The 25,717-nt window shown below is 43.8% G+C and overlaps 1 protein-coding gene across 1 annotated transcript in view; it reads left to right on the top strand.

Moving 5' to 3' along the window:
* LOC145413687 (uncharacterized) overlaps positions 1 to 25,717 on the top strand; it is a 247,632-nt gene that overhangs the window by 206,361 nt on the left and 15,554 nt on the right. Inside the window, exon 14 of the mRNA XM_080283342.1 lies at positions 787 to 969. Coding sequence (XP_080139468.1) covers positions 787 to 969 — 183 coding nt within the window. The remainder of the gene's footprint in view (positions 1 to 786; positions 970 to 25,717) is intronic.

Here is a 25,717-nt window from a genome sequence, read left to right as displayed (position 1 = left end):
AGTGAGGTTAAGTTAGAATTGGTTGGGTGAAGTTAGGCTAGAGTATTTTATGTGAGGTTAGGTTAAGCTACATCAGGATCAAAAACATGCAATCCATTTAGTTAGGGACATTTTTCTGGTTTCATTCTGACTGATGACAGACGATTTTCTTGTATATAGCAGAGAGGTGCCTGAGCTGAAACGAATTAGTGGGGGAAAATCAGTAAAGAAACTATCACGGTGAAATAGTTCGTAAATTTTCAGTAAATTATGTTATGAACATTATCAAGCTGCCCTAGTGAATTCAGAGACGGTATGAGTGTCAGAGGAATTAGGATGGATAATATGGTCAAGAGCAGTCAGAGATGTTACTTTAGCTAGAGCAGTTAAGGAAGATATTATAGTCAGAGCTATAAGGAAAGATATTACAGTATATTCACAGTAATCTGAAATATAGCAAGGAAATAAAAATGGGAAGTGTTAGGAAGATACTACAGAGACAACAGCTAAGAATATTAGATGAAGCAGAAACACTGTCATGAACAAAGACATGTTGCATCACGGAATAAAAAGGAAACTCGTGTACCCTATACCAAAAGTATAATTATATGCTACAAGATGGCCATTGTACTCTCCCGATCTAGAGAAGATTTATGGTTATGAGAACCACAAAAATTTACTATTTGGAAGACTGAAAGATTTATGTTCTCATGAAACACATGCTTTATTTGCTAAAGCACGGACATGAGTGTAGCATGGTGCATACTTAAACTTCATGAAATTTAACATTAAATTTTATTTTACCAGTGTGAACCAAATCAGTTTGAGTGTGCTGGCTCAAAGCGTTGCATCCCCATGACTTGGAAGTGTGATGGCGAGGATGACTGTAACGATGGTAGTGATGAAGAAAACTGTCAAGATTCCGCTACAGTGACCGAGGCAACCACCACTACTAACACCGAAACGCTCGAACCTCTGCCCATCACTACAGTGAGTGCATTGAAGTATAACATTCATGTGCTCTGCCAACATCATCAACCTACTGTTATCTGTGCAAGCGGTCCTCTTACTGTCAGACACTTGATCCCAAAATTTCATACGGGACAGCCACTACACAAAAAATTCAGTCCCTCCCGTCACAGCTTGTATCCACCCTTCCCTCAGATGCTACTCGTCTCCAATAAATGTTCATATACAAAATACTTAGTACATCATCATTGCCATAAACATGTATAGATTTTTTCACTGTTATCACCACTGTCGTCGTAAACTACTATGAATCCCAAATCCCAAATCATGAAACAAAAGTATTTATAGGCCAAATGCTAATCGTCCACCAAAATATGTTGTTGGCTAAGGTACAAGCTGCCTACAAACCAAATCTGATACGAGATATTTTGGCAACACACACACACACACACACACACACACACACACACACACACACACACACACACACACACACACACACACACATAACCAAGAGGGAATAAAAAGGAGGAAGGTAGTAGAACCATGTCATCACAAGTATATAAACAAGATGATTAAGTTGATGTACTCAAATGTGGATAGTATGGTATCTAAATTATTAGAGATGAATGATTATGTCAGAGAAAATGAACTACATATAATATGCCTAACTGAAACAAAATTAACACCAAGGATATCAAATGACATCCTAAACTTAGAGGAATATAATATATGAAGAAGAGATAGAGACTTAAAAAAGGAGGAGGAATTATAATATTAACTAAGAAAAATCTAAAAGTCAATGAAATAAAACTAGATATACCCCCACAAGTAGAACTGATTGCAGTTGAGATCAATACATCTGAAGGGAAATAATTGTAGCCAATTTGTACATGCCACCCAGATCAAACACATGGGAAAGAGACGAATATGAGGACCTGGCAGAGAGTACAATTCAGAGTTTAAGAGCATTACTACATAAAATGGAAGACAAATCGGAAAGAATTATACTAACTGGAGATTTTAATACAAATATAAACTGGAATACTCAAGATATAATAAGCCAAGAAAGCTGTTGGGACCAAGAGCTCCTGGATCTCGTGCAAGAGTTTTTCCTAACGCAACATGTGAGGGAAACCACCAGAAAAAGAGGACTCGATGTACCTTCAATGCTAGATCTCATATTTACTAGGCAAGAAAATGATATTGACAGTTTAATATATCAACCTCCACTCGGCAAAAGCGACCATGTAGTACTAAATTGCACCTTCAGGATAGCATATGACATAGTTAACAGCAATGAAAGTTAAAAAAGGGCCTAAACTACAAGAAGGGAAATTATCATGACCTAAAGAAGTATTTCTTAGAAATTGATTGGGAAAATGAGCTTAGAGGACAAGATTTAAATGCTGTATATAAAAAATTCTGTGAATTTTATGAAGTAGGACTCCAGAAGTACATCCCACAGCACAAAGAAGCAGATAAGAAAATACAGAAATGTTCAATACAGCCTGTAAAAAATCAAAAGAAAGAAGGGATTTGTTGTGGAATAGATACAGAAGACACAATAGTGAAAGGGCATATAATAATTACAAACAGGCAAGAAACGATTATACAAGAGCAAGGAGGGAAGCCCAAAAACAGTTTGAGGAGGATATCATTAATAAAAGTAGTGATCAACCAAAGCTATTTTACAGCTACATCAGAAGCAAAACCAAAGTAAAAGATATAATACAATCCATTACGGACGAGGGAATCACCTATACACAAGGGAAAGATATTGGTGAAGCACTAAATAAGAATTTCCAATCAGTTTTTACAGAAGAAAACAATTTTGAGAGGGACTATGTGGAACATGCATGCCCACACATACTACCAGATAAACAAATATCAGAAAAAGTAATACAGGAGGAGTTACGTAAATTAGACAGAGGAAAAGCAAATGGTCCTGATGAAATTTCATGTTGGGTGCTACGAGAATGTGCAAAGGAGTTAAGTAAACCATTAATTTTAATTTTCAAGAAATCCTTGAGTCAAGGTAAACTACCTGATTTTTGGAAGAAAGCAAATATTGTCCCCTTATTCAAGAAAGGGAATAGACAAAATCCACTCAACTACCGACCAGTATCACTGACCAGTGTTGTAAGCAAGGTATTAGAAAATCTTATAAGAAAAGCTTGGGTAAATCATCTAGAAGAACACAATATGATAACAGAAAGACAGTTTGGTTTCAGAAAAGGAAAATCATGTGTTACTAATCTGTTGAGCTACTATGACAGAGTAACAGACACAATACAGGAAAGAGAAGGATGGGTGGACTGTATCTATTTAGATTTCAAGAAAGCTTTTGACACAATACCACACCAAAGACTTTTATGGAAACTGTACCATCAAGGAGGAATTCGAGGCAAACTGTTTTGTTGGATGCAAGACTTTCTCATAAAAAGAGAAATTACAACAGTACTAAGGGGAAACTACACATCATGGAAAGAAGTGACTAGTAAAGTACCACAGGGTTCAGTGCTGGCACCAATCATGTTTTTAGTGTACATAAATGATATAGACAGTAACACTGGAACTGAAAGCTATCTAAACATGTTTGCAGATGATGTAAAAATACAAAAGAAAATTACTAACACAGACTCTTGTAAAGAGCTACAAGAAGAATTAAATAAACTTCATGAATGGAGTAATACATGGCAAATGGAATTCAATGTGGACAAGTGTCATGTAATCAAGTTTGGTAAAAGTGGAAAAAGACCTGATTGGGATTATACGTTTGGAAATAAAACCCTACACACATCAGAAAGAGAGAAGGACCTAGGTGTGATTATCCATAACAGACTATCTCCGGCTGACCACATCAGTGAGAAGGTACGGAACACATATACACTGCTTGCAAATATGAGAATAGCATTCACATACATACATGAAGACATGCTAAGAATAATAACATCATACCCTGGAGTACACATCAGTAGTCTGGAGTCCTCATCTCAAAAAACACATAGACAAGATTGAAAAAGTTCAAAGGGCCGCTACAAGATGGATACCAAGCTTAAGTGATCTAAGCTACGAAGAAAGACTAAATAAACTGAATCTACCATCACTACAGGAGAGAAGGAAAAGAGGTGACATGATAATGCTATATAAATGCATATCAGGGAAGGAGAAAATAGACATAAATGATTACTTAACATTTGGGGAAACATCAGCAAGAGGACACTACAAAAAACTGCGTAAGAAGAGAGGTGATAAAGACGTGACGAAATTCAGTTTCCCAAACAGAGCAATTGATCAGTGGAATGCACTACCGAATGAAATAGTGTGGGCCAAAACAAATCACAGATTTTAGGATATGTACGATAAATATGGTTTAAGACACGGGACAGTACGAGCTTGACACATTCCTGTAAAGATACAATTAGGTAAGAACACACACACACACACACACACACACACACACACACACACACACACACACACACACAACAACAACAACAACAACAACAACAACAACAATATCGTCTCACGTTTCTACAAACGGGTGACAAAAATTCGAAAAGATCTACAGATTTTAGTTATCTGTTTCACAAAAAGCCAATCCATTATAAAAATATACGCCGGCTGGGAATTGGTCGTCTTCAGTCAAATCCTCATCAAATGTAATAAACTTCTACCCATCTACAAACTTGATACTTCTTGAAGGTTTGGTGAAAATTCGTCCTGAACTTTTCGAGATATTTTGGCAAAACACACACACACACACACACACACACACACACACACACACACACACACACACACACACACACACTCACAGAAACTATAATGCCTCTCCTTGCTACAGGCTGGCAATAACAAACCCCTTCCTGCCTACAGAGGATATGATTAAGCGGTATGCAACTAAATTAAATATTCAGAATCATAATCTCACCTTTTCAATTTTCTCTAACATCATTCACACACACACACACACACACACACACACACACACACACACACACACACACACACACACACAGGGATTCAACTGAGGCGGACGTGCGACATCGGCGCTCCGTACCGAACCAACACGGCCAGTGGCATTACCTGAATTAGTATCTTTGTATGAGACAAGCTCTGTACCAGGTTAGACTAAATACTTTTTCATTATTAAAAGGAAAAAAAAAAAAAGTTTAAACAAGACTTGTTCAAACAGGAAAAAGAACCAAGACCAAAGAATATGCTGAGTAATCTAGGTTTGTTTAGACTACAACAACACGGGGATTGTAAGTACATGCTCTGCACTTTTAGTATTGCAAAATGGATACATACTTTAGTAAAGCAAATTTGGAAAAGAAAAGGGATAAGGGCAAAAAGCAAAATGATAATTTCTACCAAGAACTGGTTAAAGTGGAGACTCACAATAGACTGGTTGAACGTGTAAACAAACTATAAATGGTTTTCAAAAATGAAATTGATGAAATAAAGAAGCAGATGCACTTGCAAAAGGAAGAAATAGAAAAACTAGGAAGGGAGGCCAGTAAGAAAGACACAACCATCAATGAACTAACAGTGGAATTGAGTACACTTAGGAAGAAAATGAGTGAAATGGCAAGTACAGTAGTCAATCACGAGAGTGTTATGGAAGAGTTAAAAAATGACACAGAGACAATTAGGCAAGTAAGCAGTCTTATTGACCAGAGCAGTGATAATGAGGAGAAGATAACACAGGTGAATGAAGCTGTGCAAAGCTACAAAAATGATGTGGAAACCATGTATGCTGAAATGGTGAAAGTAAAGAAAGACTTAGAAACAAGGGTGGAGGAAAAAAGCATTAAAAAGGAAGTGAAAAGAATAATCCAAAACAATCCGAAGTTAGTCAGAGATTCAGTAGATATAAACAAATCTATAGTAATCACTGGTATAGAAGAGGAAGAAGTAAAAAACAAGATCACAAGAGACAAAAAGGAGATGGCAAATGTAATGAGCTTACTGAAAGAAGTATCAGAGGAAATCTGTAGTAAAGATATAGAGGAACACAATAGGTTAGGGAAATATGAGAAAAGCAAGACAAGATCTCTAAAGGTGACTTTCCAGAGTGTAAACACTGTGGAAGAGATACTAAAAAATGCAAAGAATCTTATGGAAAAAGAGGAGTTCAAAAATGTATGGATAAAAACATGCCTAACACAAGAGGAACTGGAATTACTGAAAGAGAAAAGGGAGGAAGCAAAAACAAAAAATGAGGGAAGATCAGAAGAGGAGAAGAAATTTTGTTTTTACAAAGTAATAGGATTACAGGTACGAAAGTGGTACACAAACAGGATGGAATAAAAAGGAGGAAGGTAGTAGAACCATGTCATGACAAGTATATAAACAAGATGATAAAGTTGATGTACTCAAATGTGGATGGAATGGTATCTAAATTACTAGAGGTGAATGATTATGTCAGAGAAAATGAACCACAAATAATATGCCTAACTGAAACAAAATTAACACCAAGGATATCAAATGGCATACTAAACTTAGAGGAATACAATATATGGAGAAGAGACAGAAATTAAAAAAAAAAAAAAAAGGAGGAGGAATTATAATATTAACTAAGAAAAATCTAAAAGTCAATGAAATAAAACTAGATATACTATCACGAGTAGAACTGATTGCAGTAAAGATCAACACATCTGAAGGTAAAGTAATTGTAGCCAATTTGTACATGCCACCCAGATCAAACACATGGGAAAGAGATGAATATGAGGACCTGGCAGAGAGTACAGTTCAGAGTTTAAGATCATTACTACATAAAATGGAAGAGAAATCAGAAAGAATTATGCTAACTGGGGATTTCAGTACAAATATAAATTGGAATACTCTAGATATAATCAGCCAAGAAAGCTGTTGGGACCAAAAGCTCCTTGATCTAGTACAAGAGTTCTTCCTAACGCAACATGTGAGGGAAACCACCAGAAAAAGAGGACTTGATGTACCTTCAGTGCTAGATCTAATATTTACTAGGCAAGAAAATGATATTGACAGTTTAATATATCACCCTCGACTCGGCAAAAGCGATCATGAAGTACTAAATTATAACTTCAGGATAGCATATGACATAGTAAACAGCAATGGCAGTTACAAAAAGAGCCTAAACTATAAAAAGGGAAATTATGAAGACCTAATGAAGTATTTCTCAGAAGTTGATTGGGAAAATGAGCTTAGAGGACAAGATTTAAATGCTGTATATAAAAAATTCTGTGAATTTTATGAAATAGGAGTCCAGAAGTACATCCCACAGCACAAAGAAGCAGATAAGAAAATACAGAAATGGTTCAATACAGCCTGTAAAAAATCAAAAGAAAGAAGAGATTTGTTGTGGAATAGATACAGAAGACATAATAGTGAAAGGGAGTATAATAATTACAAACAGGCAAGAAACGATTATACAAGAATAAGGAGGGAAGCCCAAAAACAGTTTGAGGAGGATATCATAAATAAAAGTAATGATCAACCAAAGCTGTTTTACAGCTATATCAGAAGCAAAACCAAAGTAAAAGATATAATACAATCAATTACGGACAAGGGAATCACTTATACACAAGAGGAAGATATTTGTGAAGCACTAAATAAGAATTTTCAATTAGTTTTTAGAGAAGAAAAAAAATTTGAGAGGGACTATGTGGAACATGCATGTGCACACATACTACCAGATATACAAATAGCAGAAAAAGTAATACAGGAGGAGTTACGTAAATTAGACAGAGGAAAAGCAAGTGGTCCTGATGAAATTCCATGTTGGGTACTACGAGAATGTGCAAAGGAGTTAAGTAAACCATTATTTTTAATTTTCAAGAAATCCTTGAGTCAAGGTAAACTACCTGATATTTGGAAAAAAAAAAAAAAAAAAAAAGCAAATATTGTCCCCTTTTCAAGAGAGTAAATAGACAAAATCCACTCAACTACCGACCAGTATCACTGACCAATGTTGTAAGCAAGGTATTAGAAAAGCTTATAAGAAAAGCTTGGGTAAATCATCTAGAAGAACACAGTATGATAACAGAAAAACAGTTTGGTTTCAGAAAAGGAAAATCATGTGTTACTAATCTGTTGAGCTACTATGACAGAATAAACACAATACAGGAAAGGGAAGGATAGGTGGACAGTATCTATTTAGATTTCAAGAAAGCTTTTGACACAGTACCACACCAAAGACTTTTATGGAAACTGTACCATCAAGGAGGAATTCGAGGCAAACTGTTTTGTTGGATGCAAGACTTTCTCATAAAAAGAGAAATGAGAACAATACTAAGAGGAAACTACTCATCATGGAAAGAAGTGACTAGTGGAGTACCACAGGGTTCAGTGCTGGCACCAATCATGTTTTTAGTGTATATAAATGATATAAACAGTAACACTGGAAATGAGAGCTATCTGAATATGTTTGCAGATAATGCAAAAATACAAAGGAGAATTACTAACACAGACTCTTATAAAGAGCTACAAGAAGAATTAAATAAACTTCATGAATGGAGTAGTACATGGAAAATGGAATTCAATGTGGACAAGTGTCATGTAATCAAGTTTGGTAAAAGTGGAAAAAGACCTGATTGGGATTATAAGTTAGGAAATAAAACCTTATACACATCAGAAAGAGAGAAAGACCTAGGTGTGATTATCAATAACAGACTATCTCCGGCTGTTCACATCAGCGAGAAGGTACGGAACATGTATACACTGCTTGCAAATATGAGAATAGGATTCACATACATAAATGAAGACATGCTAAGGATAATAACATCATTCATTAGACAAACCCTGGAATATCCATCAGTAGTCTGGAGTCCTCATCTCAAAAGGCACATAGACAAGATTGAAAAAGTTCAAAGGGCCGATACAAGATGGATACCAAGCTTAAGGGACCTAAGCTACGAAGAAAGACTAAATAAACTGAATCTACCAACACTACAGGAGAGAAGGAAAAGAGGTGATATGATAATGCTATATAAGTGCATATCAGGGGAGGAGAAAATAGACATAAATGATTACTTAACATATGGAGAAGCATCAGCAAGAGGACACTGCAAAAAACTGCATAAGAAGAGAAGTGATAAAGATGTAAGGAAATTCATTTTCCCAAACAGAGCAATTGATCAATGGAATGCACTACCGAATGAAATAGTGTGTGCCAAAACAATTCACAAATTTAAGGATATGTACGATAAATATGGTTTAAGACACGGGACAGTACGAGCTTGACTCATTCCTGTAAAGATACAATTAGGTAAGAACAATTAGGTAAGAACACACACACACACACACACACACACACACACACACACACACACACACACACACACACACACACACACACACACACACATGTACATACACACAAATGTACATGTAGAGTTAAAGTCCACACACGCACACACGTACAGACGTCGGAATAAGTTCGTTTCCTTTTCCGTGTTTGTATCACTGCTCGATGGAGAGGTATCCCCTCCTTCTCGCTTCCTCATAGTCCCACTTCCCCCCCAACCCCCCTCCCCATTTTTCTCTCCTACCCCATAACCCCACCAGGGTACCCTCCATACTCTCGCTCACAGCCAGCTAGGGGTTTCTGTACTTCAAGCACCTCTCCAATAGGGTGCTTTCAAAGCTAGTATTCCGGTAGATGTCACCAGTCCACCATTGGGACAAACATTCCCCACGCTGTTTAAAAAGTATATTTTTCTTTGTTAAATATCTACACTGTTGTGTGAAACTGTGAATCATAGTAATGAATATATCGTAATATAAATAATACAAATAGAACACGTATATATAACGTAGCGTGAATTGTTTTTATTTATCATAAACGGTCGATGAATATGTTAGGTTTTCACGATGGAAGTGGCTAGGACATGTGTATAGGAGACAGGGAATAGTACGAGGTACACCAGGGTGGGTGGCACTTGGTAGGAGAGGTAGAGGAAGGCCAAACGAGACGTGGGTGAGGAAAATGAGACGGGAAGCTGGAGATGAGTGTTGGGGAGATCTTGAGGAGTTAGCACAAGATAGGATGTGGTGGTGTGAGTTCATCGAGGCCCTATGCATCCCCGAGGGTGCCACAGGAAATGATTGATTGATTGATTGATTGATGGTATATGATGGCAACCTGCCATTTCAGTGGTCTTATATTATTTAATTTCTGCTACATTTAGTGCAAGTTAGGTTCATAATACATAGTTTGTTCACTGCAAATTACGCCTAGTGGGTATCTTGACTCATTCAGTCTCTATGTGGGCAGAAATTTAATGTTGAGTAAATACTGGGACTCAACATTTTGCTCACTCCCTTCACCCATGCGTACAAGACAGTCCAGAGTTTAAGTTTTTTCATGAGAGATTTGTTTTCAAAACAAACGCAGTAGGGCTAATGCTTAAAATAATACAATTTAGACTACTTGTGGTCTGGTTAGGTTAGGCAAAGTAAGGTACTGTAATTGCTTTGGAGGGTCTGAGGGGTCAACACCACGGCCTTCTCAAACCGTGGCAACACGGGTCTTGTGCTGTGCATGGGTGAAGGGAGTGAGCAAAATGTTGTGTCCCAGTATTTACTCAACATTAAATTTCTGCCCACATAGACTGGGTGAATCAAGATACCCACTAAGTGTAACTTAAAGTCTGAACAAACTATGTATGAAGAACCTAACTTGCACTAAATGTAGCAGAAATTAAATAATATAGGACCATCATATTCCATCAACATTTTAATTTCCGTTTATGATAAATAAAAACAATTCACGCTACGTTATATATACGTGTTTTATTTGTATTATATATATAACGGTATATGACATTACTATGATTCACAGTTTCACACAGCAGTGAATATATTTAACAAAGAAAAATATGCTTTTTAAACAGCGCAGGGACTGTTTGTCCCAATGGTAGTAACATCTACCGGAACACTAGACTTTTCAAAAGCACCACATTACGTGTAGTCTGAACAACAAATAAATAAATAGTACAGTATATAATTACCATAAACCAAGTTAGGAAAAGGTTTACTGCACTGTGTGTGTGTGTGTGTGTGTGTGTGTGTGTGTGTGTGTGTGTGTGTGAGAGAGAGAGAGAGAGAGAGAGAGAGAGAGAGAGAGAGAGAGAGAGAGAGAGAGAGAGAGAGAGAGAGAATAAATCTGTTGTGATTAAATGTTGCAGTAGTGGACACCTCTTTTACACACACACACACACACACACACACACACACACACACACACACACAAAATCTGCTGTGATTAAATGTTGCGAGAGTAGACACCTCTTTTACACACACACACACACACACACACACACACACACACACACACACACACACACACACACAAAATCTGCTGTGATTAAATGTTGCGAGAGTAGACACCTCTTTTACACACACACACACACACACACACACACACACACACACACACACGCAGAGTGAGAGAGAGGAGTTACAAGGAAAAGTTAGGATCTTAATAACTATGTAGCCCATACCGTGGAGATACATCTTGTTTGCCTGGGAATGCATATCCAATTCACATTTATTCTGGTGTAAAATCCTACCGATGAATCCCTTAAACTTCTCTACTGTAGTGTTAACAATGTCCATGTTGAGTCAGTTCCATGTGGAGCAGATCTTGCACGTGAAAAAGTTTTCACTTAATTCTGCTGGTAAATTTTTTCATTTACAGTTTCCACCCATGGCTGTGTGCCGAGTCCGTGTTAAGAGTAAGCAACTTTCCATGTATTGATTGTGAAACCCATTCAGATTTTAAACACTTTAATGAGCTGACCTAGTCTACGAGTTCCTACTAAAAGAGTCCCACAGCCCTCAGGCGAACCTGATACCTTAGTCTCCTGAACTCTTTTTAAGTCGACGTATGTCTTTTTCAAGCGACCAAAATTCCAGAGCAACTCAGGAAGTGGCCGTATTAAGGAGACATAGACTGTGAGAACAATCTCTTTATTCCCAGAGAGAGAGAGAGAGAGAGAGAGAGAGAGAGAGACTTGGAATGGTAAGAACAATCAGGAGGAATACTGATAAGAAAAGTGAGAGGAGAAATTGAAGCAGAGATGAGGAAAACACGCAGGTGAAAATATGGAACAATGTTATAGAAGTGACACAGGGACGGAAGCACACACACACACACACACACACACACACACACACACACACACACACACACACACTTTCTGAATATTTGTCGACCTATCTGTCTGTGTACTGCCCCTCTCCCCCCTCATCTCTCTCTCTGGATCCTTTGTCTCATCCCCAGTTTCCTTTTTCCTCCTTCCTCTATATAGCTATCTGCTCAGTCCCTACCTTCCTCCCTCTCTCTTTCCTTTCCTTCGTTTGTCTTCTCCTCTGTCACTCCCTCCTTACCTCACTCTTTTTTTCTCCCTCCCTGTGTCACAACTTTGTCATACTTTTTTTATCTGTCACATGTCTTACTTTTTTTTCTCCATTAGTCTCTGTATTTCTTTACTTGTACTAAACCCATTTCCTTCACTGCTGTCTTTCCCCAGTAATAACTGTATGCTCCCTTTTCTCTCTCCTCTCTCCGTCTCTCCTGGTCACCCAAAATCTCTTCTTTCATTCCGCTCTTCCCACTGTCTTTCCCTCCCTTCCTCCCTCCCTCTCCCTCCCCTTGTCTTCCCTTAACATCCCCCTCCTCTTTCTTGCCCTAAAAATTAATCTACTTTCTTCCCACCCTTAATCTCTACTTTCTCTCCGCAAATTTCTCTATTTCTCTCCTTCCATTTTTTCTTGATTGTCATTCGTTCTACTCAGCCTCAGTGCTTTCGTCTTATCCTGCTTAGTTCTTTCCCTTCGTCCTTGCCATAATAACACACTTTCTTCCTCCTTCCTGTTACCTTGCCTCGTTTTCAAATTTTTCTCATTATCGTTCTCAGTATTCCGTTCCGTAGCTGTCTTTCCCACTTTCTCCTTTTGTTATCCCTGTTTCTATGTTTGCTCCATTCCCATTTTCTCTCAGCTGTCTCCCCTTTTGTCTCTGCTTCCCTGTCTCCCAGCCTTCCGATTCACATCTCCCTTTTCTCTTTCCCGTTCACACTGCTTGTATCTCATTTCACCTCTCACTGTCTCTTCTTCTCACTCTCTGTCTCCTTTCTTAATTCTCGTTGTTCTCTCCTTGTCTTTCCCCTTTTTTATTTTCTCCGTAACTGTCCTCTCATTTCTCATTTTTCCACTTGCTCTCTCCGCCTGCCGCTCTCTCTCTCTCTCTCTCTCTCTCTCTCTCTCTCTCTCTCTCTCTCTAACAGTGTAGCAGATCTTTTCCTAACTTGGTTTATGTATATACTGTACTATTTCTTTATTAATTGTCGGACTACACGTAGTTAGAGAGGTGCTTGAAGTACAGAAACCCCTAGCTGGCTGTGAGCGAGAGTATGGAGGGTACCGGGTGGGGTTATGGGGTCGGAGAGAAAAGTCGGGGGTTGGGTGGGAGTGTGGGACTATGAGGAAGGGAGGAGGAGGGGATACCACTCCATCGAGCAGTGTTACAAACACCTTAGTCCACGGAAAAGGAAACGAACTTATTCCGACGTCTGTACATATACAGTTAAAGTCCTCCCATTTGGCATCTGGTCTTATGGTATTTCTGGTCATTCAGCGGTTTTTATAAGTAGTCCCATTAGGAAAGTTATCTGCTCTTCCGGCACATAAGCTGAGCCGACTGGCACTCGTGACGGGGTCGCCAGCCCATGCTGGTACCTGTGTGCCCATAGTTGCCAATTTGGTGCCGTTGGCACTGGATCTAGCACTTTTCATAATAATATAATGCCAATAAATATTTGATTTTCATCTATATCTAGCTCTGAAGTCCAATTTACAGTGAAAATTTGAACAGTTCACTTGTAGTTTAGCAGATTTAAAAGTTGAGCTTAATGCTTTTTAAGATTTCTGCTTGTCAACACTGCATGCACCGTCAGTTATCATGACTCTTGAGTGTCTGGCTTTGTGAGAGGGACTTTTCAAAAGTTTGGAAATGTTGTCGTGCTATTTTACGGTGTACATATGTAAATACACCTAGTGAAAGGTAAGTTCACGTGTATTTCATTATTAAATACATTAAATATTAGTTGTTTATTAAATATTTAGTGCTTAGAGTTGACCAGTAATACTTGCTAGACACTGTAATTGCATTGGGGTGACCGACCATGATTGCTAGAAACTTTTTCACAGGTTTTCTCGGTCATTCGGTAGTTTCTGCTCTTTCTGCACCTGCTTGGTCCCGAAGATACTGAATGAGAGGGACTTTTACTGTATATATATATATATATATATATATATATATATATATATATATATATATATATATATATATATATATATATAGGTGAAAGCGAGAGATGTGGGCTGCCCCTGACATCTTGGGAAACATATTCAATATAGTTTGACAATGGGTAATGCATCTGAAATGCATGGTGTACAGCATAGTGCCCCTGGAAACTCACCAACACCCCCATCCAGGCCCCACGGAGTAGCCGCAGCCAAACCATGGGATGCTGTGTGACAACGGCATAAGTCAGCCCAGGCCTTGCGCCCCTATAGCACCCAGCCATCGCACCGTCACCCTAGCAGGAAGATGACACTACCTTCGGGGAATGGGACCGCCAGATCGGATTGGGATGGAGCTGCTTCTCCAGCTCCAAACAGCGCCCCTCAGAAGTGTGCCTATAGCTGCTCCCGCCTTCATCAGACGGCCGATTGCCGCTCCGAAGGTGCTGCCTCTGAGTCGGCCTATTGCTGCTCCTCCCTCCAGCAGAAGGAGATGGCCTGTGGCAGCTCCCGCCTTCGTCAGACGGCCGATTGCCGCTCCGAAGGTGCTGCCCCCGAGTCGGCCTACTGACGCTCCTCCCTCCGGCAGAAGGAGACGGCCTGTGGCCGCTCCCACCTTCGTCAGACGGCCGACTGCCGCTCCGAAAGTGTCCAGAGGTGTGCTGATTCCCCCACTCAGGCCGCGGCCAGTAGCCGGGCCTTGGCTCCTCATAGTTGCGCCCCTGGGCAGCCACTGCCGATTGCCGGGCCCCATGGCCAGAGAGAGGTGTCGGCAGTGTCATCGCCTCAGCGTGAGATGAGAGCCCAGACCTCCAGCATTGGAAAACCCCAGCGAGGCCTTACGGTTTCCCCTGGCCTCCGCTCCCTATGCCTGGCCCTGGAGAAGACCCACCTGACGGACCCTAGTGCAGGTCGGTGCCGCAGCCCCTCCCTGATGGCGCCCCTCAACTCTCGGGACCACAGCCCTCAGTCACTCCAGATCCTCCCGAGAATGCCCGAGCGTGATCTCTCCACATCCCCAAGACGGCGTAAGACATCCACCTCCAGCCGCGACCTGAGCCAGAGATTCCTAGACCAGTTTGGCCCCAGTCCCGGTGGCCACACTCCTGAACCTAACCCGAAGACTATGGGCCCCTCTGGCACCTGCAGCCCTGGACGAGAGAGGACGCCTCTGCAAGTCATCCCATGCCCTCTCGGCACGCCCTTCCTTAGCGGTGCTCCTATACCAGCAGAATTGTTGCCAGCGTGTGTCCCTGCTGCCCCCACTATATTGGTGAATTATGTTAAGTGTGGTGTTGCCCCAGAATTAGTTAAGTGACTTATGCTAAGTGTGACGCTGGCCCAGAATTAGTGTAACAGTGATACAATGACTTAACGTATGTTGAATATCGGGGCGAGTGAAATCACGGGTGGATGAGTAAGGATGAGTGCAGGAACTAAGTTCTGGTGAGTCAGACTCACGAGGACGCCCTTGCAGAAAACCAGGAAGATTATTACCCCGAGAAATCCTCTATAGTAAAATACACCAATGTCCTTTGTTACAGGAAACAGTAGAGAAAAGTGTTAATAATATTCTCCAGCTTGTATTACTGTAAACACAGTGAATTCCCAGTGTCCTCCACCCTCTCTTTAAGAATCTCCTCCCAGCAGCTAGTGTGAACATAAACAAGGAACAGAATCAATTGCCCAAACCCCTTTGCTATAAGAAAATACTAAGTTTGAATTAATAATACTTACTCTCTCCCAATATTACTATAACTCTGCTCTGACCCGCCGCAAGTCACTCTCCTTGCCCCCCCCCCGTGTGAGACTGACTCCCCGCGCTCCCACACGCACCTGTATTCCCTGTACACCTGTGCACTAGAATTACTGTGTTGGCATCAGTATCAGTTAAGCCAGTATCCTTTGAGATACTAATATCCTAGTTAAGGTTTTATTTCTCTACCACATACTGTGTTGAATATCTACTGTTTTGTCCTGTGTCTGACTGTGGTAATATATGTGTAAAGGTTATTGCCTGGAGTTTTTTTGTATCCTACCTCTATTGCACTAAGCCCCGTTCTCGAAAGAGGACTCCGCTACGCGTTAGGAGTTCTAGGACCGAGAAGTCGGGCCTTTTTCACCTAGCATTACACTGGTGGCCAGCGGTGGTTCTTGACCCGGGTGTAGAAGAGAGGTAGTGAAGGAATATTTGGCAAAATGGCAACTAAACCGCACGTACAGTTACCCTAGTTTGACCCCGACCAGTACGATATACACACGTATCTGGCAATAATCAAACCCTTACTGGATATTTGCTTTGATAATGACCAAGAGAAAATTGCAGTCACACTCCCACTATTGGGCAAAACGGCGGCGAACATAGCACCGAAAATCGTCCCAGAGCTCACCTTGCAGAGCTTTACAAAGTTCGTTGTTCAAGCCATCACCCCATCATTAGGGAGAGTGGTGGCTCTGTCCCAGTTAGATAGTTGTTCATTTGACGGGGATTTAGATAATACCCTGATACAGGCAAGACGCCTAGTTACTGCTGCCTACCCAGAGGCAGATGAGGAAACCCAGGATCAGCACACGTTTAACACTCTGCTCCGAGTGCTTCCGAGTGTTGTCAAACAACACTTCACTATCCATGACCCAACTGGACACATGGATAGAGATGTCCAGCTCATCCGGTACCTCCTGACTGCCTGCCCTACTCCCCAGCAAATTAATTTGGTAAAGAAATTTCTTACTCAACCCCCGGCTCCTCCAACCATGCCACGACCGTCCTTGCCTCACACCAGTCCTACCCCAGCGCCCAGTCCGCCTAGAGCACACCCCTCCCACTGGCTTCCCGCCCCGTGGGAAAATCCGAATGTGATCCTAGTGAATCCGGGAATTCACAGCCTGCAGCTCCCGCTGTCCCCTACATGACATACAGGACCAGCTTAAAGCTGCCCGCCGCAGAACCACAGCCCCGGGTTCACGTAAGGTGTCCTCTTTAGAAAGTGAGGCCCCAGAAGACGAACTGGCACCCATGGACGAGCCCCATCCAGAACAGGAGCAGGAACAGGAGAATGAAAACCCCAGACAGCTGGATTTTTAGGCCCGCCCCCGCACCAACCCATGGTGGCGGGGGCCATTACCCCTAAGTATCGCCCCCCAGTGTACTACAAGATGAAATTAAACGGTGTGAAGGCCAGACTGCTAGTCGATACGGGAGCAACCAGGTCCTGCCTTTACAGCCACTATTTCTCCCGCCACAGATCGACCTTTGGCCCACTCTGCCCCACTGTCACTCACCTTGTGGACATGGGAGATGGCCCCCTGCCCATCCGTGGAGAGACTCAGGCCCTACAGGTCGACACCCACCAGCCGGTGTCCACCCAACATCAATTCATTATTTTCGACTCCTCCTGCCGGAGCTATGACGGGTATTTAGGACTAGCCTTACTCCTAAAACTTGGAGCTACAATTGACTGCTGCTACTGACAGCTCCAGTTCCGTCCCCCACCCCACCCCATCCAGGCCGTTTGCACCTGTACGCCATGGCCACAGCCGGAAGATTCGCCCCTTCCCCCCATGCCATGCTCCCCTCCTCCTCCCCTCCCTCCACCCCCCTCTCCTCCTCCTCCAGTGCCCCCCCTCGCCACCGCTCCTCCTTCCTTCCCTGCCACCGTCTCCGCTGCTGCTACCATTCCCTCCCACCACGAGACCTGGGTGCCCCTTAACCGGCCCTACGGTCCCCCTGTTTTGTTTTCCCCGCTTCTCCTGCCGGGAGTCCTTTCTGCCTGCCTTTTATCTCCCACTTTTCTCCCTCCACACCACGTCGCCGTCCGCATAGCCAACCTCGCCCATCCCCCCTTACCCTCCCCAAAGGGCTCATTATCGGAGAGATGGAAGAAGCCGAGCCCTGTGCCCCATCCTCCTCCCACTTCCCTGCCCCCCTACCCCCCATTCCTGACCATCTCTCCCCCCAGCAGTCAGACACACTACGTCGCCTTCTTCTGGATTTCCAGGACCTGTTTGTGACAGGACCAGCAGACATAGGGCACACCATGTACCTGTCACATGAAATTTACATGACAGGCCCACCCATTAGACAACCTTCCCGATGGAAGAACCCCCGACAAAGGGAGGAAGAGGACCGCCAGGTACGTGAAATGATAGAGGCCAGTGTCATTTCCCCCTCCACCAGCCCTTGGTCCTCCCCCGTCGTTCTAGTGAAGAAGAAAGACAGCACGATGCGATTTTGCATCGATTACCGCCGCCTGAACGATGTCACCATCAAAGATGCCACTCCCCTCCCACGAATTGACGATTCCTTAGATTCCTTTTACAGGACGTCTTGGTTTTCCACCCTCAACCTCCAGTCCGGGTACTGGCAGGTCCCTGCACATCCAGAACACCGAGGCAAGAAGGCCTTTTCCACGAGCAACAGCAAACATTACAAATTCAATGTCCTGCCGTTCGGCCTCTGCAATGCCCCTGCCACTTTCTCCAGGCTAATGGAATCTGTCCTGAGCAGCCTCACTTGGGAGATATGTCTGCCCTATTTGGACGACGTCATCGTTTTTAGCCAGACCTGGGCTGAACACTTGCAGTGCCTCCGCCGAGTCTTCACTAGGATTCGCCAGGGAGGCCTCAAGCTCCATCCCTCTAAGTGTGTCCTGGCCGCCAGGACTGTCTCGTTCTTGGGACATATTATCTCCCAGGCAGGAATCTCCCTGGACCCTGACAAGCTCCGTGCCATAATGGACATACCGCCACCACAGGACGTCCACGGCATCCGAGCCTTCCTAGGACTCACGTCCTACTATTGTCGCTTCGTGAAGGGGTTTCCACAAATTGCAAAGCCTCTTCATGATCTGACCAGGAAGGGGGAGCCGTTCATCTGGACTGAAGAAAGGCAAGTTGCCTTTCAATGGCTAAAAGACAAGCTTGTCTCTCCCCCCATCGTGGCCTTTCCTGATTATGCCCTCCCTTTTCACCTCTACATCGATGTTTCCCTCACTGCCATAGGTGCCGTACTAGCACAGGTACAAGCTGGTCGGGAGCACATCATCGCCTGTGCCAGTCGCACCTTGAATCCAGCTGAGAAGAATTATACAGTGACCAAGTGAGAATGCCTCGGCATATTTTGGTCCCTCCAACATTTTAGGGCTTACCTTTCTGGGACCCAAGTCATGATTACCACCAACCACCAGTCACTCCAGTGGTTATGCCAGTCTGACTCACATAATGCCCAACTCATCAGGTGGCACGAAACCCTGGAGGAATTTCAGTATGAAATCTCCAACAGGCCCGGAAAGCTCTACACCAATGCAGATGCCCTCTCCCGCCTCCCCATCCACGCGGTACAGCCAGATCCGGACCTCCTACAACTATGGCACCGCAAGGAACGGCCCCCCTGGATTCCCGCCCACATGTTCACCAAATTATGCCAATAGGGTGACCACCTCCTAACCCCGTCCGGGCATATCCTCCTGACCCCCGATACGGCGCATGACACCCTGCGCCACCTTCATGCCCATAACGGCATCCACCTGGGCACCAAGAAATTATTACAAGTGTTCAACGACACCTACTGGGTGCCAAATCCCTCCACCCTCACCAAGGAAATCATTCAAACTTGCCGTGCCTGTGCACTGGGAAAAGATGTCACCCGGACCGCCAGACCCTCGGGCCACATCACCGTCCACAAGCCCTGGCAACGCTTGGTGATAGATGTAGTAGGCCCCCTCCCTCCCAAATCTGGATATAAATATGTGATCACCTTTGTGGACACATATTCAAAATTTGTAGTAGCCTGTACAGCGAAAGAGCATCATGCCGTCGCCATCGCTGATGCCCTTCTCCGACACGTGTTCCCTTATTTTGGCATTCCTCAAGCCATCCATTCTGATAATGCCCCTGAATTCTCCGGGAAAATCTGGGAGGAACTCACCAGAACCTTTGGGTATAAAATCTCCCATTACTCTCTTTACTGGCCACAGGGGAACACAGTATGTGAACATAGCCATCGTACTCCTATGAATCAATTACTCACACGCACCGAGGCTACAAAAAATGATGACTGGCTGGCTCATGTGAAGATCGTTCAATGGGGCATGAATTCCTGCCCCCGAGAGGACGGGGTTTCCTCACATGAAAGGATATTCGGCGAAGCCCTCCTTCTATTACCACTGTACCAACACCTGCAACCACTCACCTCCGCTCCCACTACAGACCCTTTGCACCTTCTGAAGGGGCGACTGCACCACCTACAAAAAACTCTAGACCTCGGCCCCGACACAGCCTCCAACCCCTTCAGCCCGGGCGACACCGTCGTCATCGACCAATTTCCCACCCCCCACAAACTCACCCTCCACTTCAAGGGGCCCCACATAATCACCCACGTCCCCAACCCTTACCAGGTTGTCATAGATTATCACGGCACCCCGCGCACACTCCGAAACCGCTACGTGTGCCCTTTCCTCACGCCTGCCTCTGCCACCCCAACCCCACACCCTTAACCTCCCCCTGCTCCCGTGCTGCCCTCCACTTCCACGTACGAGTTCTACATTTCCTCTTCGCCCTCCCCCTCCACCTGCCCTACGGCCTCAGCCTCCCCAGCCACCACCACCCCCTGCACCTCACCTGACATATCACCCGCCATACCAACCTCCTCTTGCTCTCCCTCACCCCTTCCCTCCGCCACCCAACCCTCACCACCCAACCCTACGTGTCCCGCCCATGCCGCCACACCCTCACCACAACCCACTACCATTGCACTCCGCCCACCGCCCTTGTGTATGCCAACTCCGACGGCCTCACCCCCACCGACGGCCTCACTCCCTCCAGCAGAAGGAGACAGCCTGTGGCCGATCCCACCTTCGTCAGACGGCCGATTGCCGCTCCAAAGGTGTCCAGAGGGGCACTGATTCCCACACTCAGGCCGTGGCCAGTAGCTGGGCCTTGGCGCCTCATAGTTGTGCCCCTGGGCAGCCACGGCTGATTGCCGGACCCCATGGCCAGAAAGAGGTGTCGGCAGTGTCATTGCCCCAGCGTGAGATGAGAGCCCGGACCTCCAGCGTCGGAGAACCCCAGCGAGGCCTTAAGGCTTCCTCTGGCCTCCGCTCCCTACGCCTGGCCCTGGAGAAGACCCACCTGACGGACTCTAGTGCAGGTCGGTGCCGCAGCCCCTTCCTGATGGCGCCCCTCGACTCTGGGGACCGAAGCCCTCAGTCACTCCAGACCCTCCCCAGAACGCCCGGCCGTGATCTCTCCGTGCCCCCAAGACGGTGTAAGACATCCACCTCCGGCCGAGACCTGAGCCAGAGATTCCTGGACCTGTTTGGCCCCAGTCCTGAGGGCCACACTTCCTGAACCTAGCCCGGAGACTACGGGCCCCTTCGCCACCTGCAGCCCTGGACGAGAGAGGACGCCCCTGCGAGTCATCCCGTGCCCTCTCAGCACGCCCTATTCCGGCAGAGTTGTCACCGGCGTGTCTCTCTGCCACCCCCACTATATGAGTGAATTATGTTAAGTGTGGTGTTGCCCCAGAATTAGTTAAGTGACTTATGCTAAGTGTGACGTTGGCCCAGAATTAGTGTAACAGTGATACAGTGACTTAATGTATGTTGAATATCGGGGCAAGTGAAACCACGAGCGGATGAGTAAGGATGAGTGCAGGAACTAAGTTCTGGTGAATCAGACTCACGAGGACGCCCTTGCAGAAAACCAGGAAGATTACTACCCCGAGAGATCCTCTATAGTAAAATACACCAATGTCCTTTGTTACAGGAAACAGTAGAGAAAAGTGTTAATAATATTCTCCTGCTTGTATTACGTAAACACAGTGAATTCCCAGTGTCCTCCACCCTCTCTTTAAGAATCTCCTCCCAGCAGCTAGTGTGAACGTAAACGAGGAATAGAATCAATTGCCAAAACCTCTTTGCTATCAGAAAATACTAAGTTTGAATTAATAATACTTACTCTCTCCCAATATTACTATAACTCTGCTCTGACTCGCCGCGAGTCACTCCCCTCGCCCCCCCCTTCCGTGTGAGACTCACTCCCCGCGCTCCCACGCGCACCTGTATTCCCTGAACACCTGTGCACTAGAATTACTGTGTTGGCATCAGTATCAGTTAAGCCAGTATCCTGAGAGATACTAATATCCTAGTTAAGGTTTTATTTCTCTACCACATACTGTGTTGAATATCTACTGTTTTGTCCTGTGTCCGACTGTGGTAATATACGTGTAAAGGTTATTGCCTGGAGTTTTTTGTGTCCTACCTCTCTTTATTGCACTAAGCCCCGGTCTCGATAGAGGACCCCGCTACACGTTAGGTGTTCTAGGACCGAGGAGTCGGGCCTTTTTTCACCTAGCATTACAGCGTCAAATCATTCAAGCAATATAAACGACATATTTTTTGCATGGATTATTGAAAAAGTAGACAACTTCCTCCATTTCATTGTGCGCAATTATAATATATCAGTGATCATTATTGTACTGCCATAAAAACAGTAGACTATGACGTGGGAGTTTGATAGCATACTTGAATACTGACCACTGTTGTAGTAAATTAGAATATTCACAATAAAGTAGTCGATTTCAGGGTGGCAGAAACATTATTGTAACCAATGAAATCTTGACAGTATTGCGTATTGCCACGAAATCGTGAAATCATATTATTTTTTAAAATATATTGCATTTTTCCAATATTCCAGAATTCATATAAAAACTTCCAACACAAGCTTTTCTTTAGAATTCAGCTATTTCTCCTACCTCTTCTCAATCGTCAAGCAAAACAAAGACATGTGTGATCTATTAATTTGTGTTACTTCTTCACTCTGTGCCAAAATACTCTAAAATCACCTAACACCTAAACCCAATGAGCCATTCACCTAAATCTTTTTTCCTCATCTGGTTAATGCTTTAACCTTAACGTTCTTCCCTTGTTCTGACACCTAATCCTTTCCTTCAGTCCCTTGATCTTAAATGCTCTCTTTCACTCATCCACAGTTTGGCTGTCTGTCTGTCTGTCTGTCTTCCTGATGATTTTTTTTTGCTGGGTGGTGTGGTGGGTAGGGGAGAGCTCTCTTTTTTTCTATCGTTTACATACATGTTGCTTAGATGTTAAAAGAGTTGGCTTTTCTTTCCCCAGCAAGCAGCTTCCTTATGGGCAGAGTCCCTTTATTTCTATTGCCTATGTATTCTTTATACTCTCTCTCTCTCTCTCTCTCTCTCTCTCTCTCTCTGCGCGTGCGTGCGTGTGTGTGTGTGTGTGTGTGTGTGTGTGTGTGTGTGTGTGTGTGTGTGTGTGTGTGTGTGTGTGTGTGTGTGTGTGTGTGTGTGTGTGTGACCACAGGAACCACCTTATGGTGGAGGGATTGCGTACCCCGTAAATCTGGTGGGCCATAACAACGGCGGGGAGGGGGAATGGAGGAAGTCCCCCCCTCCGGGCCTCAGCAGTAAGACAAGATTACTCATGCTGGTAGGGCCATCAGTGAGGGGTCAGACACAATCAGTATTCCCAGACCCACTGCATTGTGGATTACCCCTGGATGGGTTAAGTATGGGAGTAAGCCGCGAACGAAAAATCCGTGAGTGGAGTCCCATGGAAGAAGCAGCTCGAGAGACAGAGCTCCCGGCAGACTCCTGCAACCCTGAGCAGTAGATGGTCATCGTGAATCTTAATGCCACCTTCACAGGCTGAGTAGGGCCAAGTACTGTGGTGGTAAGGACTGCACACCTTCACCATCACACATAATCCATTCATTTCGCAAGCTCACTGCTGTACTCACCTCCCATCTCATCCTTTTCGAAAATCATAAGACCTTTGGGGACAGGATAGATTGGCGGTGACAGATCGTGGATGTGTCTGGAAATCGCTAGCTTGAGTCCTGCACACAGGTGGCACTGGCCCAGTGGTCACTGGCATAATGGCACAGGAGCAGGCCATGCATTCAGCAGCGTTCAATGTGACTAAGCGGCCGGAAACAGACTCCCAGGTGCGTACTCCTGACTGGCAGGGGTTTAAGGTAATCTAAACATAGGCTGCTCCACACCACCAGGGCAGATAACCCTGTCTGTCAAGGCATCCTACATTGTAGTAGAAAAATCAAAATAATTTCTCTGACTCTTGCTGCCTGGAATACAGGACCATCATTTGATACTGACCAAGACACAAGACCATGCTGTAGGACTGCTGTTATTGCATATGAACTATAAAGAAATTTAAAGGAAATTGCTGTCTTGTCTGAGGCTCGTCTCTCAGGAGAGGGCAACCTAAGAGAAGCAGAAGGGTATACCAATTTCTGGAAAGGATACCCAGACAACGTACAGTAAGAAGAAGCCATGTAATTGTCATTGCACTTCGAAGCAACCAACAACAGAAGGTCCATGAATCACCTGTGGATGTATCAGAAAGGCTGATGACCTGGCATATATCACTTTCTAAAGGCCAACATACAAGACTCATCACCGCCTATGCTCCAGTCCTTTACTCTGAGGAGAGTGTGAAGTATTCTTTTTATAACTCTCTGGGTGCTGCCATTTGCTCAATACCAAATAATGATAAACTCATCCTGCAAGGAGATTTTAATGCCAGAGTAGGAAAAGATTATCATTTCTGGCAAGGAATTAAAGGTTGCCATGGTCTGAGGAATATGAATAGCAATGGTCTTCAACTGCTATCCTATAATCTCGGAACACAGCCTGGTCATCACCAAAACCATTTTTCAACTTAACCCCTGACTGCGGTTAAGGTGGCGAGAGCGATACCCCTGTTGCGGTAATCCACACAAGAGTTTCCCATTTACAATACAATAATTTTCATATTGATACACAATATAAAAAAATAATAATAAAACATGCACAAGAAAGCGAAACCTTTCTTCTTATCTATGAGCACATCAGTGAATGTTTAGATGCTCCTGCGATGCCAAGAGAGATGGAAGCAATGCCGTTGTTTTTTCTCTCTCCCTTGCGTCGCTGTAGTTGTCCGTCAAGCACCACCACCCACACCGCCGCTCACCACACTTCACAAAAGTTTCCCATTTTCAGTGCAATAATTTTCACAATATGCAAAATGAAAAAATAATTCATGCACAAGTGACACCTTTCTTCTTACCTATGAGTACATCAACGAATTTTTAGATGCTCCTATGATGCCGCAGAGAGATATGGAAACAATGCCATTTTCGTTTTTATTTATTTATTTTTTTATTTTGCGTTGCTGTAGCTGTCCGTCACGCACCACCACCCACGCCTCCACTCACCACACTTCATTTCTTGACGACGCACCACTATATGCATCATGGTTCACTTAGCACTTCAAAATCATTATTTTACATTATAATGTTAAAACAAAAGAATAAGGCATATAGTGAATGGTTAGCGAGTAGAGATAGGGGAGAAGATGAGAGAGAGAAGAGAGAGGTATATGTGAGCAGGAGAAGTGAGGTTAAGAGACTGGTGAAGGAGAGTAAAAAGAAAGTGGAT

This window comes from Coenobita brevimanus, chromosome 97 (assembly GCF_032717465.1).
Source record: "Coenobita brevimanus isolate Jiangsu-jjx chromosome 97, ASM3271746v2, whole genome shotgun sequence".
Classification (NCBI taxonomy): Eukaryota; Metazoa; Arthropoda; class Malacostraca; order Decapoda; family Coenobitidae; genus Coenobita; species Coenobita brevimanus.
The sequence above is the reverse complement of the archived record's forward strand: the minus strand, read 5'-3'. Positions and strand labels throughout refer to the sequence as shown.